The following is a 17081-nucleotide window of genomic DNA, read 5'->3' on the forward strand; positions in this document are numbered from 1 at the left end:
TCTTCCGGGATCTTGGGGAATGTAAAAGAACCTGAATATAAGCCAGAGCCTTCGAAGCTTGAAGTGAACCCAGAATTAGTAGAAGGAATTAAAGGAGGATGCGGGGGGAATGCGAAAGAAGTTGAGGTGGTTTGAGGAGGCGAGGTATGATAGTTGGGGGGGTATATTGGAGCAGAATCCATGTGGGAGCCGTAAACATTCAGAAAATGGGAAGGGTAATGGAAGAACGAAGGGGCAGTGATGTTGGATGCGGAAGACGAGGTCGGGAGGGAGCCGTGGGTAATGTGGGCTCCTGAGTTCGTATTAGAGACGTCGTCGATGGAGGCCGAGCGCTTCAAGGGTGAGTTTTGGAGCGAATGGCTGGCGGTGGTGGCGTCGTCATGGTCCTTGTCGTTCTCAGGGTTGTGGGTGTCCTTCTGGGGAAAATGGTAATTGAGGGAGTATGGATCAGGCTCGTAGGGAGGATTGGGATTCTGCTGGTTCTGCTGGTTCTGCTGATTCTGCTGGTCTTGTGGGAAATAGTAACCCACGCTCAGTAAGGACGATTTCTGCCGTTTGTGAGACTGGTAATGTGGGGGTCGATTGGGCATAATGGGGCAGGTATTAGTGATTGAATCATGAATGAGGAATGGGAGGATCTATAAGGGCGAGCAAGATAGTGAGATGGTCCGTGCCAAAGACAGTAGAGGATCGATTGGAGTCTCGAGGCGAATTAAACCCCGAAAAGTCCGAGGGGCAATGGGAGTAGTAGCTGGCGGAGCTGGGATGGACCCACGGTGGCTGGAGAAGGAGTGGTGGTGGAGGGGGAGAAGGTGAGACAGGCCTGGGAGGTTTGGTGGTGGTGACTGGCGGTGGTGGAGGTGACGGTGGCGGTGGGTGGCGATGCAAAACAAACAAACGCAAACCTACGACCGTGTAGACGTCTTCCCGTGATTGTGTGGCCCGTGTTAGCAGAGCCCCGTGATTGGATACGTGACGGCGTTGTCAGGCAGAACCAGGAGGGGGGTGACACAAGGCTCAGAGACTAAATGGGTCCAGACAGGGTTGATAGGACAAATTAGAGCTTCCAGGTGGTTACTAGAAATCGGGAGTTATTTAAACAATAAGAAAGGCCCCAGCTGGGCTACATGCCGATAATATTCCAGACAAGATTGCCGTCTCAAACGGGGGGATACCGAGCGAATCCGGGCGAAGCCTACGGGACATTCCCAATAGCCACACTGCTGCCGGGGACACAATTGCCCATGCCTGCACGGGGCCTGACACTGGAGCCGCCGATTGTGTTTACCTCCGTCTCGTCTATTTGACGATGTGACTGCAGACGAGGGTGGTACAAACGCCCCGGTTACCCGATCGGGACGCGGGGGGAGATGTGATCTGGCGACACCCTGGACTGGGCCACACCACAGGGACGCCTGGTGGGAGGCAGGAGGGGCCGCCCCCACCAGAGTGCCTGGGTGGCCCACTGTGTGGTCCCCAGTGATTTGCTCGAGTGGCTGGGAACAATAGCGATTACGTAAGCACACTCCCGATATTTCTTGGGCATTGCTTTTCCGGCACTTCGGGGCGTATTATGGGTATCGAATGCGGCAGGTGGGTGTTCCCCTGGGCTTGGAACATGCCGGTGGCTGCCCCTTCATCACACTTCTGGATTGGGACCTTCGCAGCCAGGCGTACGGCTGGCGGGGCTGGATCGGGTGTGCGTGATCGGGTCTGATCTGGTGGTGATCGGAGTGCTTCGAGGATTTGACGAGATCGCACTGCCAGTGGGCGCTGCTGGCCACACATACTTCCGGCACGGGGGCCTAGGCTCGAGGTGCCCGAGGAGACCACCTGTATGGGTGGCTCACGGGCCAGCTGCCCCAGAGGTCTGTGGATGTAACGTTGTAGTTGCCTGTCACCCACAATAGGCAATAGTTGTCACGTGAGCCGTATTTCAGCCATGAAACTGGTGTGTCCGACCGGAATGGAGTGGTAGTTGCGGGTGGTATGTCTTGATTATTATGACAGGACTGCCATAATAATCACTGTGCAGCCACCCACCCCGAAGTTTACTCCACGTTGCCATGACTAGCCTCAACTGTAAAACCAAATGGCCCTGGAGAGGTGCTGAGGTGCTGAGGTGCTGAGGGTTTTCCGGAGTATTGAGTTAAGGGTTTTACCACCATGGTGCTATTCCACCTGAAACGCATCCTCTCGCCAACCGGACGAATTCTCATGCACCTCTCCACTGATCCCAGAATCATCCCCTACAGTGTCTCACTACTATGCACCTCGCTGTTATCGCAGGGGCCACGAAAAAAATAATGTATGTAATTTAATATTTTTGGCCGATCACTGATCTTATGGAGAGAGACCATTACTACTTGTAGGCATATTAGGCACCGTATCTCCTATTACAAGGGATTGGTATAATTAGCCTGTACTTTATTATCAGATGAATGCTCAATTCCATCATAATTCGGATTTACTATTTACAGGACTTCCGATCCTAGCACTGGTGACAAGTTGCGATAAGAAGCTAGTAAGGGTGAGACAACTCAGTAATGTCAAGTAGTTTTCACTACAGTCAGCCCGCAAGGCTACATGGCACCTCATATTGGATCACCTCGCACTATACAAGAAACCTATTTATACACTAAACAGCGCTCCTGTGGTGAGTGGGTTTTTTAGAGATATTCTCGACTAGTCCTTATGGTGCCACATCTGGGCGTAATCTCGGCTGGTGCTACCCTTTATTGTCGCTCACCTGATAATATCTATTGAATTGGCACATAACCTCCACCACTTGGTTTGTTGTGCACTCTGGACACAAGGCCCTTTCTCCATCCCGATCCCTCCTATGGTATGGTATGCTCTGTGAGATTTCCCAGGTGCATATTTTCTCTGATGATTTTGGGGTATTATTAAAGCACTCGCACTAAGATCACTATCATGAACCTATTCCAAATAATTGGGATGACTTCATAATATTAACCAATAGACTTGTTCCTCATCGGTCAGTCAACTTCATGATCATTTCCCAGCCAAATAGGAGCATTAACCACTTATTCGCTTTTAGCCAAATATCAGTAGAAGTTAGCTAGCTGGTTTCTATTCTTAGTTACAGATCGCGATTGCTGACGTTTCTTACAGTGTACCCAATGGTGGAGAGTACCGAACTTGAACTATTCGTTGTTGGCTGTTACAGAGTGGAGTATGGAGCTGGAGGGAGGTGGACAATCTAGTGTATTTGGCTAATTACAGCTATCATACAAGTAGTGCTTTCAAGGTAGCTACGGAAAAAGTAGACTCGGTGTATTATTCGGAAATCCTCTTATACTTCGAATCAGACTATTACACTCCATTGGGACTACTAGGTTCGCCCCACTAGCTGCGAAATCCCATCCCTACGGTAGCCTACCATTACTTCCATCCCGTTCCGACCCCTACTGACGTGGCTCAGCTCCAGCCCAAAGGTGGCGTCCCCACATTACTCCCTTCCGTACATTCTCGAGCCCTGTCACTTCTCGCGGTGCTGTCTTCCCGCACCGGTCCCTATCGGGTAAGTGCAGCGGTATCGCACTGTCCCAGGGCGTGCTGGCGGCTACTATCGCGGGACAGCCAAAGCCAGCTAGCTGACATAAAAGAGACAACTCGCCCTTTCGCAACCAGACAATGCTCCACAATGACCCATAGCCCTGTAATCATCATCGGAGCAGGCATTTCCGGCATCAAGGCCGCCATTGACCTCCAGAAGGCTGGCATCGACTGTGTGATCTTGGAGGCAAGAGACAGGTTGGGTGGTCGGTTATTATCGATCGACACCGCCAACCCCGACATCAAGTATGACATGGGCGCTCTGTGGTTCCACGACTCGTTGAACAACCCCTTGTATGACAAGGCCATCGCCAAGGGCAATATCAAGTACTACTACGACGACGGGTCTCAGATCTTGTACGGCAAAGGCAATCCCCACATCGACACCTCGAGACTCGAGCCTGTGGTGGCAGAAATCATGACCTACACCCAGTTGGTCTATTCGCGGGATCCCTCGCGGCCAGACGTATCGTTGAAGGAGTTGTGTCACGAGTACATTGCCCAGCACGCCTCCCAATTGGATGAGGTCCAGTTGCAATATGCCACGGGTGTGGTGAGAATGTGGGCCGAGCTCTGGCACGGTGAGTCCTGGGACCGTCTCTCTGGAAGATACGCATTCCATGGCTCCGATCACTTGGGAAGAAACGTATTTGTGTTGAACGGCTACGTCAGTGTCTTCAACAACGAGCTTAACGAGCTCTCGCCTAGTTTCAGGGAAAACAACATCAAGCTAAACACCCAAATCAAAGCCATAGACTACTCCAACCCCAAAAATATCACCGTGACCGATACTAACGGCAAAAAACATTCGTGCCAGTACTTGATATCCACAATTCCGCAGTCTCTACTTACTATCACCGACCCTAGTGATTCTGGCAGGATCGAATGGACCCCAAAGTTGCCTGCCCACATCACCTCTGTTCTCCCAAGTGTCTATTTCGGTTCGCTTGGGAAGGTATTCTTCGAGTTTGACGAAGCTTTTTGGCCCAAGGACGTGGACAGATTCTACGCAATCTCTGAAAGTGACATCACTTCAACAGAAACCATCAAGCCATGGGATTACTCTGCCATTTTCGTCAACCTACAGGCGGCTGCAAACTTCCCAGCTTTGGCCACCATTATCCAGGACCCAGTCTCGAGGTACATCGAGAATTTGGACCCCAAGGACAAGGACGCCAAAATATGGGCGCTTTATAAGCCCCTCCTCCAACAAGTGTCGCAACTCAAGGATATTCCTCAACCCAAGAAAATCATCCACACACCATGGAGCAATGACAAGTTTGCCAGAGGATCGTATGCGACAGTACCAGTTGGGTGTATCAATCCAGAAGAAATCATCGAAGCTTTTGGCAAAGGGGTGGACGGCAGGATCCGGTTTGCTGGTGCTGAAACCGTGGGTGATAGTGCCAATGGCTGTGCTCACGGGGGATGGTTTAGTGGCCAGAGGGAAGCTGCGTTCATCATAGACAAGTTGAAGTCTAACCTAAAATCTAAGCTCTAGAAATGCTCGATACAAGCTTTCTAATGCTAAAATATACAACTTCCAAACGTATAATGATTGTAAGGTAGCTATTTCCCTGGCACTAAAGTGGTCCTGTATACACACCCCACGTGATGGCCCATCGTGTCGAAATTTTATTGGAGATAAGCCTACAATTAACCCCACGAATGCCTTCTTCACAGAACTCGATCAAGTTAATCTCGGGTAACTCACACCCCAAGCTTGCGGAACAAGTGTCCAAAAAGCTCGGCATCGAGCTTGCCAAAGTTGGCGCTTTCCAGTACACAAATAAGGAGACTGCTGTGGCAGTGGGTGAATCGGTCAGAGATGAAGACGTATACATACTTCAAACAGGATGTGGAGAGACTAGTATCAACGACTTCTTGATGGAACTTTTGATCACCATCAATACGTGCAAAATTGCCAGTGCCAGAAGAATCACTGCCGTCATACCCAACTTCCCCTACGCTAGACAAGATAAGAAAGATAAGTCCAGAGCACCAATTACGGCCAAGTTGATAGCCAACTTGCTCCAAACCGCAGGATGTAATCACGTCATAACGATGGACCTACACGCATCACAGATCCAGGGATTTTTCCGTGTACCCGTGGATAATCTCTACGCCGAACCTTCAGTGTTGAGATACATCAAGGAGAACTATTCTCTCAATGATTTGATTATCGTTTCTCCAGATGCCGGAGGTGCAAAAAGAGTCGCCTCTATTGCCGACAAATTCGACGTCAACTTTGCATTGATCCATAAAGAAAGACAAAAGGCCAACGAGGTCTCCAGAATGGTGTTGGTGGGAGATGTCGCCGACAAGGTATGCTTGTTGATAGACGATATGGCTGACACCTGTGGAACCTTGTGCAAGGCAGCTGACGTGTTGTTGGATAACGGTGCCAAGAAGGTGGTGGCCATTATCACTCACGGTATTTTTTCATCTAATGCTATTGAAAAACTCAACAACTCCAAATTGGATAAGATTGTTTGCACAAATTCGATGCCTTTGGAGGATAAGTTAGCCAGATGTCCTAGACTTGAGACTATTGACATCAGTGCCACATTAGCGGAAGCCATCAGAAGACTACACAATGGTGAGAGTGTTAGTTACTTATTCAATAATGCCCCAGAGTAAGTTTTATAGCACATCAATGAATTAAACGTTAGTATACAAGGACTATAGTGTCATAAGCCAATATGAAATATTAATCATACGGTTTTCTTCTTACACCCAGATGAAAGCGAGTACAATTTTAAATATCTGGATGGACTCTGGACGTTATCATTTTGAATAGGATGCAGAAAAGTAAGTGCTGTATTGGTGTTCATTCATAAGTATACAATTACGATGTCAAGACTGTCCAGTAAGTTTTGATTCTATATATGTTGCTTTTCAGGGAATAAATAAAACTGTGGGTAGGTTCGACTAGACCTCCGTAGCTTCCACCAAGTACCACACCACACCAACGCTTAGTTTGAATGGATTATCAACTTCGCTTTCAAAATTCTCCTCCGTCACCTTGTGGTCGTTAATCCTTTTGATCCTCCCTACCATCCAATCTTTCTCCATTTCTTTGCTGCTTTCCATGTTTAAGAAGTAATGGGGAGCTCCAATATTAAATGCTGCCCATGGCTGGGACGATGGATTCGACTCCTCGCCCTCAACGTCAATTCTAGTGGGTAAAAACAATACCAAATCGTTGACGTGGAAGTCGTTCATCGAAATCTTTGAATTGAGACGGTTAATTAATTTATGAATCTCTTGATCCTTAGCCTTGTTTTCCTTGGTTTGTCTCTTTGCAAAACCTTCCACGTCTCTGAATCTCTTCGAAACGGCATTCAAGAAGAATTTTGAAGTGATACTATCTTCCTGCATTACTACATTCTCCTTAAATGCAATAACTTTGAGGAATTCTTCAAGTTTGGAAGGTTCTGAGTTGAAAATCTCATCATATAAAGATAAAAGTGCAGCGGAATGCTCACTTAACTTATCGTCTTCATGATCGATACCAACTACATCAGATGATCCTGATATTGGAGGCTCTGGTAATTCTGCTAATTTACTGGCCCATTCTTTACTCTTCTCAATTTCCTCAATAACCTTTGAATTAGGTTTATCTGAGTTTAAAATTCGAGATTCATTGTCTTCTCCGCCCTTTTTGGATCTCAATCCCTTGACTCTAGTGATCTTGTATTCTTGATTCTCTTTAACCAATAGTAATCCCATCGATTCAAGCATAAAGCAAAATTCGAGGAAAAACTCGAAATTGTTTTCAACCAACTGGTGAACATTCTTGAATAAGTTTGCAACTAACTTATTAAGATCATTGATCAAATTCTCGTTTACTTTATGCTTGGTCTGAGTAAGTTCCATCAAATTCTCATAATCCTCTATCTTTTCTTCGAGCTTAGACTGAAGGTTTTTTATCTCGCTCTCAAAGTTATTTCGTTCTTTTGTAAACTCAGTTTCTTTGGAAGATAAGTTTGACAATAAATCATTCTTCATGTCAACCGAATCCTTTAGCTCAGACCTCAATTGATTAAGGTTCTTATTAAGCTCGTTAATCTCATAAGAAGAATTGGTATGAAGCTCAGTAAACTTTGCAAGATGATTCTGTAGTTCCATAATCTTCGTATCTCTGGACTCGAGTTTCTTGTTCAAACTTTCCAAATTCTTACTTTCCAACCTTGTGTCGAATTTTTTGGCAGTGATCTCTTCTTCTTTCTTCTTGAGCTTGTCTTCGTATTCTCTGATTTTATCTTGGTGGCTGCTTTCCATAGAAGATACCTGTTTACGAAGCTCGTCGATTAATTTTTCATTTGCTTTAGCACCGCCAGACAATCTTTCATTTTCCTCTCTCAATGATTTGTTTGCTTCAATCAAATCAGCATTGCTTTTAGTTAATACTTGAACTTCAGAAGTCACTTTCTCGTTCTCATCCAATAAGTTTCTATGATGAGTCTGGAGTTCATTCTTTGTATCCAGCAAACTTTGCAAATCTGTCAAAACCCGCTTGTTTTCAACGAGTATCCGTTCATTCTCTCGAGAAATTCGTTTGTTTTCCTCCCCAACTCTCTTAATTTCTCGATCCAACTCTCCATTCTCCTTTCGGAGTCTAATGTTGTCTAAATGCTTGTCTATGCCTGAAGTATCCAATGCCCTAGATTGACCTAGGGAATCTCCTGTTGTGTTTCTTCTTTGAAGCAACAGGGTGGGGTCTGTCTTAGGTGGTGTGGGAACCACGGGCTTCTTAGGATCCAATATCAAACTAATTCGATTGTCTGTGCTGGACAAATTATTCCTGGTAACTGGCCAGTTTGTGATATTCTTGTATTGCTGCTGATGTAATAAATTCTCCAATTTTTTGATACGGAGTTTAAGTTCTTTGACAAGCCCAAAATCAACATCTGGTTCCTCTCCATCGCCTTTCTGTATGATCTTCAGTTTTTCTTCATTTGAAATAGAAGTGTATGTACTCAATGAGCTAATTAGAGCCGTAACTTTCTTCAAATTATTTGTTGATTTGATCAAATCCTTGAAATTCTTTCGCAATAATTCTCCAAAGTTCTTTGGAGCAGAAGAGGCTTCCAAGGTATCCAAATAGCTTTCAATATCTGATCTCTCTATTTCGATGTCGTACAACACACTGAAATTCTCATTCTTATTTCCAACTAAAGTAACATCAATACTTGGTAATGTGGAAACTATGCGTTCATCTTTTAGTAAGTTTAAGAAGTTTCCAATCTTTTTTAACCATATGTTTCTGAATAGTTTTTCATGCTCAATAATTGTGGAAAGTTGTTCTGAAACATTACTTACTATTCCTTTGGAATAAAAATCGTACCACTCGAACTGTCTTCTCTTTTCAATTAACATGAATCCGAATAGTAGGGGAAGATCAATAGTTAGTGATAAATAATCCTCAAGTTCTCTTATTGTGTTGATTGTTTGGAATGACATTGATTCCTTGGTCTCGGATGGACTTGTAAGTGTTTTTAAATCGGTCTTGATATTAACCATTCGCATCTGAAGATTGGCGATTCTGTTGAAAATACTCAAACTATCCTGCGATAGCTTGTTCCGGAATTGTTGCAAGTTAGTCAAGTGGGCGACCAATCTGCTTGCATTATCATATATTTCCTTTGTGTTTTCACGTACATGTAAGTAGTAGATTGACTTAAGGTTGGCGATATTGTTTAATGCAAGGTCCTCGAGGTCAGTGGATAGTTGATTGCAGAGCTTTTGGATTGCATCCAAATGTGATTGTGGGTTTATATGCTTGAATGTGTTGACAGACTCATTTCTAGAAGCCTCTATGCTTTTGTCGATGCCAATTTTGTCCTGATTGACCGAGTTGATGATACTGCTCATGGAGTTGAACTTCAATATCACTTTGGGAAGATTACTCTCAATATACTCGGAGGAAGTCCTCAAGCGCCGTTCATCCAAAAGCGATGGCAAACTGACGGAATGGTGCTTGATTTGTACCACGGGAAACTTTTTCAATTTATCGTAATGTTCGTTCCAGTTCTGGTGCAATGATTTGTAGTTGATAAGTTTGATGTGGTTGAGGTAATTGTTGAAGGTTTTCTCGATGTCGTTGGTGAAGTTGGTGCCGAACTGGAAAATCAAGTTGAGGGCTCGGAACATGACATTAATCCTCTTGGTCAATATGCGGGCCTCCTCTTCGGCAGCAAGACAGTCTTGCAAGAGGGCCTTGGCCCACGCCTGGACCACCTTGAGGTTCGAAGACATCTTCTTGACCGAGATGCTGGTAGCTCCGTCGTCGTCTATGGCAGGCATTCTGGGGGCGGTGATCCCGGCTTCGCCCCCGTCTCCGGGATGGTGGAGTTGGAGATCATTGGCAAAGAGGCGTTTGTCGTAGATGAACACATCGGCCAATTCGTTGATGAGATTGTAGTTGAGCTTGATGCCGAACGACGTCAACAAGAACAAATTGTCGGTGTTGTCGATGTCGAAGGATTGTTGCAAAAACGCCTTAAACTCGGCCAAGGAGTGGTATCGCACTGGCTTTGGGATTCGGGTGCTGTGGCCACTATGGGCGTGGTATACCACCAAGTAGGTTATATCCATGGGTGGTGGGGTTCACGGATCAAAGCGGTGGGGGTTCACAGGAGGAGACGGTGGTGTGGCAGAAATCGAGGGATGGGTGGCGGTTCTATCACGTGGAAGGCTGGAGGTTATGGTTGCAGGCGTTGCTGTGTTATATACAGTGTGTGACTCCTGAGTATCGAGAACTGCATGTAGTCAGTAGGAGAAGTTGCACCAGTTTCCAGATAACATCCGAGAGGTTGACCAAAGGATTGCTGTTAGCGCATGAGGCTGACTTTGCCTCTCCCAGTTGATTCTACTGGTAGTAAATTACCTTCTCATGGACAATTAGCCTTTTTGTCATGTTTTTGACTTTTGAACACTTCGTACGACATTGTTTCAATTGGTATTTATCATTCATGTTCCATACTACAACAGTCTGGAGAATGTGCTCCACTTGTGACTCGTCTGCACATACCGTAAGAAATACCCGAAGAACTTTCATGGCATAAATTCTCAGATATCAATACCGTGACTTAACATATTGCAATCTACACATGTACTTTGAAGCAATACTCAAGAACTGGGGAGCTTAATTCACCCATGGTGGTGTGCTATCTCGTTCTAGCTACGCTCTATTTCCCCGTACGCTCCAGTGTCAAGCAATACGGCCCAAGGTCCGTTTGGCCATTCCTTCTATTTCTGACGATTATTCATCTCGCAATGGATTTCCAGTCTCTAACGACCTCAGTAAAATAGATTATCATCGATATCCAACTTAAGCGATCTCTCCCACGCTAGTAGCTATAGATAGCTGAACATTTCTCCCTCTCTACATTTCTCCCACTCCAAAATTGACCCTTCATTTCTCCCATTCTCACAAGCTCAATGCTACACATTCCTTTCGGTCCATCTGCAGGACCAATCGCAGCAGCCTATCCAAACAGATTTCCACCATCACCATCTCCTCCCCACCATGTTGGACAACCACTCCCTCGACGTGATCTCCCGCTTCAAGCAGGCTGTGTTGGCCAAAAAGGTGCCCTCGCTGACAGCAGAGCGCCTCCACCCCAACAGAGGCATCAAAGCAGACATGCCAGCATCGTCGCTAGACCTGCTTCAGACAAAGGTAGCCGAGTACGACGGAGTCAACCACTTGATCTTGACAAACGAGAGCATCGAGAAGAGTAACTACCGCAATAAGCGCAAGTGGAAGGAGTTCTACGGAACTTCAGACTCCGAGGACTCCGACGAAAACGACAACGACCACGATGACGACGACGATGAGGACGCCTCCTCGGACTCCGACGACGAACACCCGTTCAAAAAGATCAAGATCGCCGACATCTTGGCGCCGTTGGGCCATCCACTGGAGGTAGTCTCCCATCCCGCCATCCTGAAAACCTACAAGCTGCCCATATTCCACAAAATCGCCAGCGAGTTCATCGACATAATAGAGGTGGAGCAGAAGAACCTCAACTGGCTCAACAAGTTGCTCCAGGTGTTGAACGGCGAGGACTGGTTCTACTTGTTAGAGGAGAACTTGGGGCTCCAGAAATATGACCACGGTTTGGACGAAGACAAGGGGGTTGCCCCAGCCGACGCCGTCAAGCCTGAGGACGCTGATGGCGTCACTGACCCATTCTTTGCACTTCCGGAAACATTGAAGCGTTACGAGGCCCATCAGCTCCAGCAGGAGTCCAACGACGAGCTTGCCACCTTGCACGACGAGCTCGTGAACTACCTCCAAGTCAGCATCCAAAGACAGCACGAATATATCAAGAACTTGACATACTTGCGGAACGGAATTGTGAGGGCCGACCGGTTGAAAAAGGACCTCTACAAGTGGGGCAAGGAGATGTATGATCGCAAGAGCAGTTAGTCCAGGCCCGGTGCCCTTTCTTTCTAGCGTCTGTATTACTACTCCATATTATCAGTACATTGTCAAAAATGTCGAGTCCGGCTTCAAAGCTCGCCGTATAACCATCCATTGCTTAGAATATTAAAATTCATGACCACAATATTTAGCCCACTAGTTAATCATGTACAGCTCCAAACGTATAATGATGGTACTTTGACGAGCCTGGCGTATTACTCAAAAATCTGCCAGCTACACGAGAAGTCCATTTGCTAAAATGCTCTCAACTGTAGGTTGGTGAAAGCATTATATTTAGATTGGAACAAGTCAAACCTAGCAATTTAGATCTTCGGTACATAGTCTATCCGTCCTGACATGGAAGATGTCACCGAATGGAAACTTTGCACTCGACATTAATACAAATAGACTTGGTATTTCAGCATTTTATTCGATTTCTTGGTGTATACGTCACTTCTCGGGTGCTTGAGTATATATTTGTGCACAAACTGGGATTATGCTGGCCCACACATCTGGTCTATCAGATGTTTTATTTCCTACAGGGATATCGAAATTACCCACACATACTATTTTCGCCTGGGTCAATGCCCATTCGCATCCCACCCTCCTCTGTTATTCCCCTCCTACACTTCTTCGTTTATCCATATTATTACTAAAATACATCTATTCGTCTTCGTCGAATTTTGGAGCCAAGTAGAATCTCAAGTAGCCACCCACGTCCAACTTGTACTCGAACAAGGCTGGAGTCTTGTCGGCCAATTTGATGGTGATAGTACCAGCTAACCCGGTAGCCTTGATGATGTCACTCAAGTACTTCAACCCGAAGGTCAAGTCGACAGGGTTGTCCAAGTGGACGTTGATGCTTTCTTCCGGTCTGTCCATGTCGGTGTATGGCTTCAAGACGATGGATCCAGATCCAACCTCACCATCGGAAGAGAACTTGACCGAGTCCTTGGTGACGATGATGTTCAACGATTCACTCAAGTTCTTGAGGTCACGAACAATCTTGGCGAATTCGGCAGAAGGCATTGTTATGACGGTGTCGTATTCCATGTCGTCGATCTTCAAGAACTCGGAGTCGATGTTCATCAACTTCAACGAGTACTCACTGACTCTTTCCTTCTTCTTGTCTTCGAAAATGGTCATCACGCTGTCGGGGGAGTCCTCAGCCAACAAGGTCAAGTAGTCCTCGTTGTTGGCACTCTTGATGATCTTGGAGAAACTGTCCAAGTCAATTCCCAACGTCACGTCTCTGTCACATCTGTAGTCGCTGAAGGCAGTTTGGCCAACCAATAACGACACCAACAACACTCTGGAGTCGTCCACGGCTTGAACGGTGATACCGTGTTCGGTACAGTTGAAGTTACATAACTTGACAACGTCCTTGATGGAGTCGACAATCTTCTTTAAGAGGGTGGATTCGTCAAATTTACCTTCAAGCATTGTGTGTGTGGAAGAGATATGGTGAAAAGATTTGGAGGCATCAGGAGAATATATACCGACGCGTCCCACGCGTGGCGGGGATGTCGCGGTGCCAGCAAGATGTCGCAGTGCCAGCACGATGTCGCGGGTCTAGGATACGTATCGTCGTTATGATTGAGCTGTTGGCCCGTGGGGCAGGGGACTATATACTGTTGCCGGGCGTCAGCTGATGAGGTGGCGAGATGGGGAGGCGGGGTCTATAAAACTTTTCTTGCATGGTCCGCCAGAGTAGTAGGGTCAAACCCAAGGTGGTATTGCGGCACAAGGTTTGGGTAGAGGCTTTTCTCGAGAAAAGAGCATGATATTCCAGAGGAGAGAAGTAAGGATGTTCCGGCAGGTCAGAAGTTCTCAATTCCCTTCCACCTTACTTAGTGTAACCATAACCAAGAACCATAACCAAGTGTGGTGCGATTGTGAAGTAACCTTCTTCAAGGAGTAGCAGCACCCAGTACCAAGTTTCTCCCGCTACACCAGCGGCAGCTTTTCAAGCTGCTCGAGAAAGGCTATCCTGGTGGTGGCCTTTGCGGTCAATGGCAAGATCAACCGGTATGCATCGTGGGTGTTCAAGTAGTAGCGGTAGAGGCGTTTGGTCCGCAAGAACCCCAAGCTCTCGTACAACCGAAGCGCCCCCTTATTGATGACCTCGGTCTCCAACATGATTTCGTCCACATTTTCCCACTGCACCATGTTCTTTATGGTGAGATGGACCAAGTGGGAGGCAATGCCCCTGTTTCGATACTGGGGGTCGATGACCAACATGCCGATGTAGCCACGGACACGGACGTTACGGTGAGGCTCAACCTTGGAGATGATCACGCCTATTATCAGGCCATCGACCTTGACAGTGTAGCAGTACTGAGGCCAGGTATTGAGAAAGAACCAGTAGACATAAATGGAGTAGGGCTCTGAGAGGTGGCCCGAGATCAAGCGTGAGATCTGCTTGAACTCGTCCTGGTCCTGGACATCGAACGTGTTGTACGACAAGCCGTCGATGGTGGTGAGCAGCATGGCGTCTAGTTGGTGTGGGCAGGAAACCTTTTGTGGGACGGGTCACGTGGAGTGGAGGGTGGTAGGCTGGTCGTGTGCGGGCCAGGCAAGCCAGGACCAACCACCGATTGCTGGTTATGAAAATGGCCTGGGCCAGCAGCCATCAAGTTGCTGCCACCAATCTGCTGGTTAGCAAGTTCTGGAGGTCGCAGCGAGGATTACTGGCCAGTTTTGGTGGCGAGCTCTAGACAGCCAAATTCCATCCAAGCACCTACTTCGCTGGCTGTACACAGTTCCTGCTGCTTGGCACCACCCATGGTGGGCTTGCACCCACGTGACTCCGGACAGCCGGCTCTCATGTGACGCCCGCAACCATCCCGCCCGGCACTGCCCGGGGCCCCATGCTTCCTAAAGCAAATCAGGCAACTGCTCAGGGCCCCCACGCCCCACCAGCAATCCCCTCCACACGTCGCGCTGGCCAGTACCCCTCTCTCCACCAATCAGCGTCCGACATTTCCACCACCTGGCCCCAACGTACGATGATGTAGCTGGCGACGTCAGCGCGGTTGTGATCTCGCCACGGCGGTGCGTAGCGGGCGCGGTCGCCTACGCGCCCCTACGCCGGCCCAATGGTTGCCGTCGGCCCCGGATGATTGTGATCCTTCGGAGTTTTCAGTTTTTTTTGTGCACTGGCGCCAGGTCTCACAGTATATAAAGAGGGTGGGCAGCCACCAATTCGAGGTACAACCGAATCAATCATAATCCCATAATGTGTGCTGCTGTCTTAAAGAAATCCGGAGTTATCTACGGTGACGACGTCCGTCAATTGTTCTTGTACGCCCAAGAAAAGGGCTTCGCTATCCCTGCCATCAACGTCACTTCCTCCTCCACCGTCGTTGCTGCCTTGGAAGCCGCCAGAGACAACAAGAGTCCTATCATCTTGCAAACCTCCCAAGGTGGTGCCGCCTACTTCGCCGGTAAGGGTGTCGACAACAAGAACCAAGAAGCTTCCATTGCTGGTTCCATCGCTGCCGCCCACTACATCAGAGCCGTTGCCCCAGCTTACGGTATCCCAGTTATCTTGCACACCGACCACTGTGCCAAGAAGTTGTTGCCATGGTTCGATGGTATGTTGAAGGCCGACAAGGAATTCTTCGAAAAGACCGGTGAACCTTTGTTCTCCTCCCACATGTTGGACTTGTCGGAAGAATCCGACGAAGAAAACATCGCCACCTGTGTCAAGTACTTCAAGGAAATGCACGCCATTGGCCAATTCTTGGAAATGGAAATCGGTATCACCGGTGGTGAAGAAGACGGTGTCAACAACGAACACGTCCAAAAGGAATCCTTATACACCTTGCCAGAAACCGTCTACAAGGTCTACGAAGCTTTGTCCCCAATTGGCCCAGGCTTCTCTATCGCCGCTGCTTTCGGTAACGTCCACGGTGTCTACAAGCCAGGTAACGTGCAATTGAAGCCAGAAATCTTGGGTGACCACCAAAAGTACGCCAAGGAACAATCCGGTTCCTCCTCTGACCACCCATTGTTCTTGGTCTTCCACGGTGGTTCCGGTTCTTCCCAAGAAGAATTCGACATCGCCATCAAGAACGGTGTTGTCAAGGTCAACTTGGACACTGACTGTCAATACGCCTACTTGAAGGGTATCAGAGACTACGTCTTGAACAAGAAGGACTACTTGCTCTCCCAAGTCGGTAACCCAGAAGGTGAAGACAAGCCAAACAAGAAGTACTTTGACCCAAGAGTCTGGGTTAGAGAAGGTGAAAAGACCATGTCTGCCAGAATCTCCGAAGCCTTGGAAATTTTCCACACCAAGGGTCAATTGTAATTGCAATGAGGTATAAATAGTTATGTCTAATGAACTAGATATTGAGAGAAACGTAGCCAGGTACCTGGATATTCTGATAGATTCACTACTAGCAGTACGCCATCTATTATCGATTGGAATTCTGAATTGATTCTAAAAGTTCTGTGGATATCACTGGAGATCAACTCTGGCCTGCAACAATCGGTTGCTAAAACTAAGCCATTGCTTTCGGTTATGACGGCTATTCGAGCCATCACCCCATGTGTGACAAGCAATTATCAGACCATATACAGGCTTAACTTAGTTCTAATTTGATTATAGATCTAAGTTGCCAGATCGAGCGCCGAACGTACGTTCGGCCGATACATTATATGTTAAGTCCTTACAGTGCTTTTCCTTCCAAAAATCCATATTTCTATCATTAACGTTTTTTGATGGCACATTTACTATGCATACTCTGATAGAGAATGGAACAAGCTTCTAATTATGGTGAAGTATTTATTATGACGGTGGCTGGAAATGAAAGAATGTGCCACACTGGGCAATAATTTATGGTATAATTCAACCGTACACCTGAATCGATACTAGAGGGCTAGACGAAGTTTATTTTCCATATTGGCGCCTTATCCCTGCTGATTTCTTTTCGTTTCTAGTACTTCCCTGAAGACAGGTCGTGGTAAATTACATTCCAGAGCCTTATTCTTGTTTAGTAGGTTTGCCGTTTCGACAGTTTGATAGTTTCCATGTAGGCTTGTACTAGTTGCACGTTATTTA

The 17081-nt window shown here is 47.0% G+C and overlaps 7 protein-coding genes across 7 annotated transcripts; 4 read left to right on the forward strand and 3 right to left on the reverse strand.

The window, feature by feature from the left end:
- Window positions 1-3667: 3667 nt before the first annotated feature.
- Window positions 3668-5080, forward strand: CANTADRAFT_43504 (polyamine oxidase; the record flags this gene model as incomplete). The annotated part of the gene is made up of 1 exon (XM_020208970.1): window positions 3668-5080. The coding sequence occupies one exon, from the start codon at window positions 3668-3670 to the stop codon at window positions 5078-5080; it is 1413 nt and encodes a 470-aa protein (XP_020066819.1).
- Window positions 5081-5247: 167 nt separating this feature from the next.
- On the forward strand, window positions 5248-6219 carry CANTADRAFT_87666 (ribose phosphate diphosphokinase subunit; the record flags this gene model as incomplete). The annotated part of the gene is made up of 1 exon (XM_020211363.1): window positions 5248-6219. One exon carries the CDS (start codon window positions 5248-5250, stop codon window positions 6217-6219), a length of 972 nt encoding a protein of 323 aa, XP_020066820.1.
- A 297-nt stretch (window positions 6220-6516) lies between these two features.
- On the reverse strand, window positions 6517-10176 carry CANTADRAFT_37827 (autophagy protein; the record flags this gene model as incomplete). Its single annotated transcript, XM_020208734.1, has 2 exons — window positions 6517-7872; window positions 8095-10176. Coding segments are annotated over 2 exons (3438 nt in total), but the record flags the coding sequence as incomplete, so codon positions are not given.
- Window positions 10177-11113: 937 nt separating this feature from the next.
- Window positions 11114-12019, forward strand: CANTADRAFT_45777 (uncharacterized protein; the record flags this gene model as incomplete). The annotated part of the gene is made up of 1 exon (XM_020209246.1): window positions 11114-12019. One exon carries the CDS (start codon window positions 11114-11116, stop codon window positions 12017-12019), a length of 906 nt encoding a protein of 301 aa, XP_020066822.1.
- Window positions 12020-12638: 619 nt separating this feature from the next.
- On the reverse strand, window positions 12639-13708 carry POL30 (proliferating cell nuclear antigen). The gene has a single exon (XM_020206209.1). The coding sequence runs from the start codon at window positions 13454-13456 to the stop codon at window positions 12677-12679; it is 780 nt and encodes a 259-aa protein (XP_020066823.1). The 5' UTR covers window positions 13457-13708; the 3' UTR covers window positions 12639-12676.
- Window positions 13709-13960: 252 nt separating this feature from the next.
- On the reverse strand, window positions 13961-14503 carry CANTADRAFT_3781 (peptide alpha-N-acetyltransferase; the record flags this gene model as incomplete). Its single annotated transcript, XM_020208732.1, has 1 exon — window positions 13961-14503. The coding sequence occupies one exon, from the start codon at window positions 14501-14503 to the stop codon at window positions 13961-13963; it is 543 nt and encodes a 180-aa protein (XP_020066824.1).
- Window positions 14504-15251: 748 nt separating this feature from the next.
- Window positions 15252-16328, forward strand: FBA1 (fructose-bisphosphate aldolase; the record flags this gene model as incomplete). Its single annotated transcript, XM_020206438.1, has 1 exon — window positions 15252-16328. One exon carries the CDS (start codon window positions 15252-15254, stop codon window positions 16326-16328), a length of 1077 nt encoding a protein of 358 aa, XP_020066825.1.
- Window positions 16329-17081: the final 753 nt, after the last annotated feature.

This window comes from Suhomyces tanzawaensis (assembly GCF_001661415.1).
Source record: "Suhomyces tanzawaensis NRRL Y-17324 unplaced genomic scaffold CANTAscaffold_1, whole genome shotgun sequence".
Taxonomy (NCBI): domain Eukaryota; kingdom Fungi; phylum Ascomycota; class Pichiomycetes; order Serinales; family Debaryomycetaceae; genus Suhomyces; species Suhomyces tanzawaensis.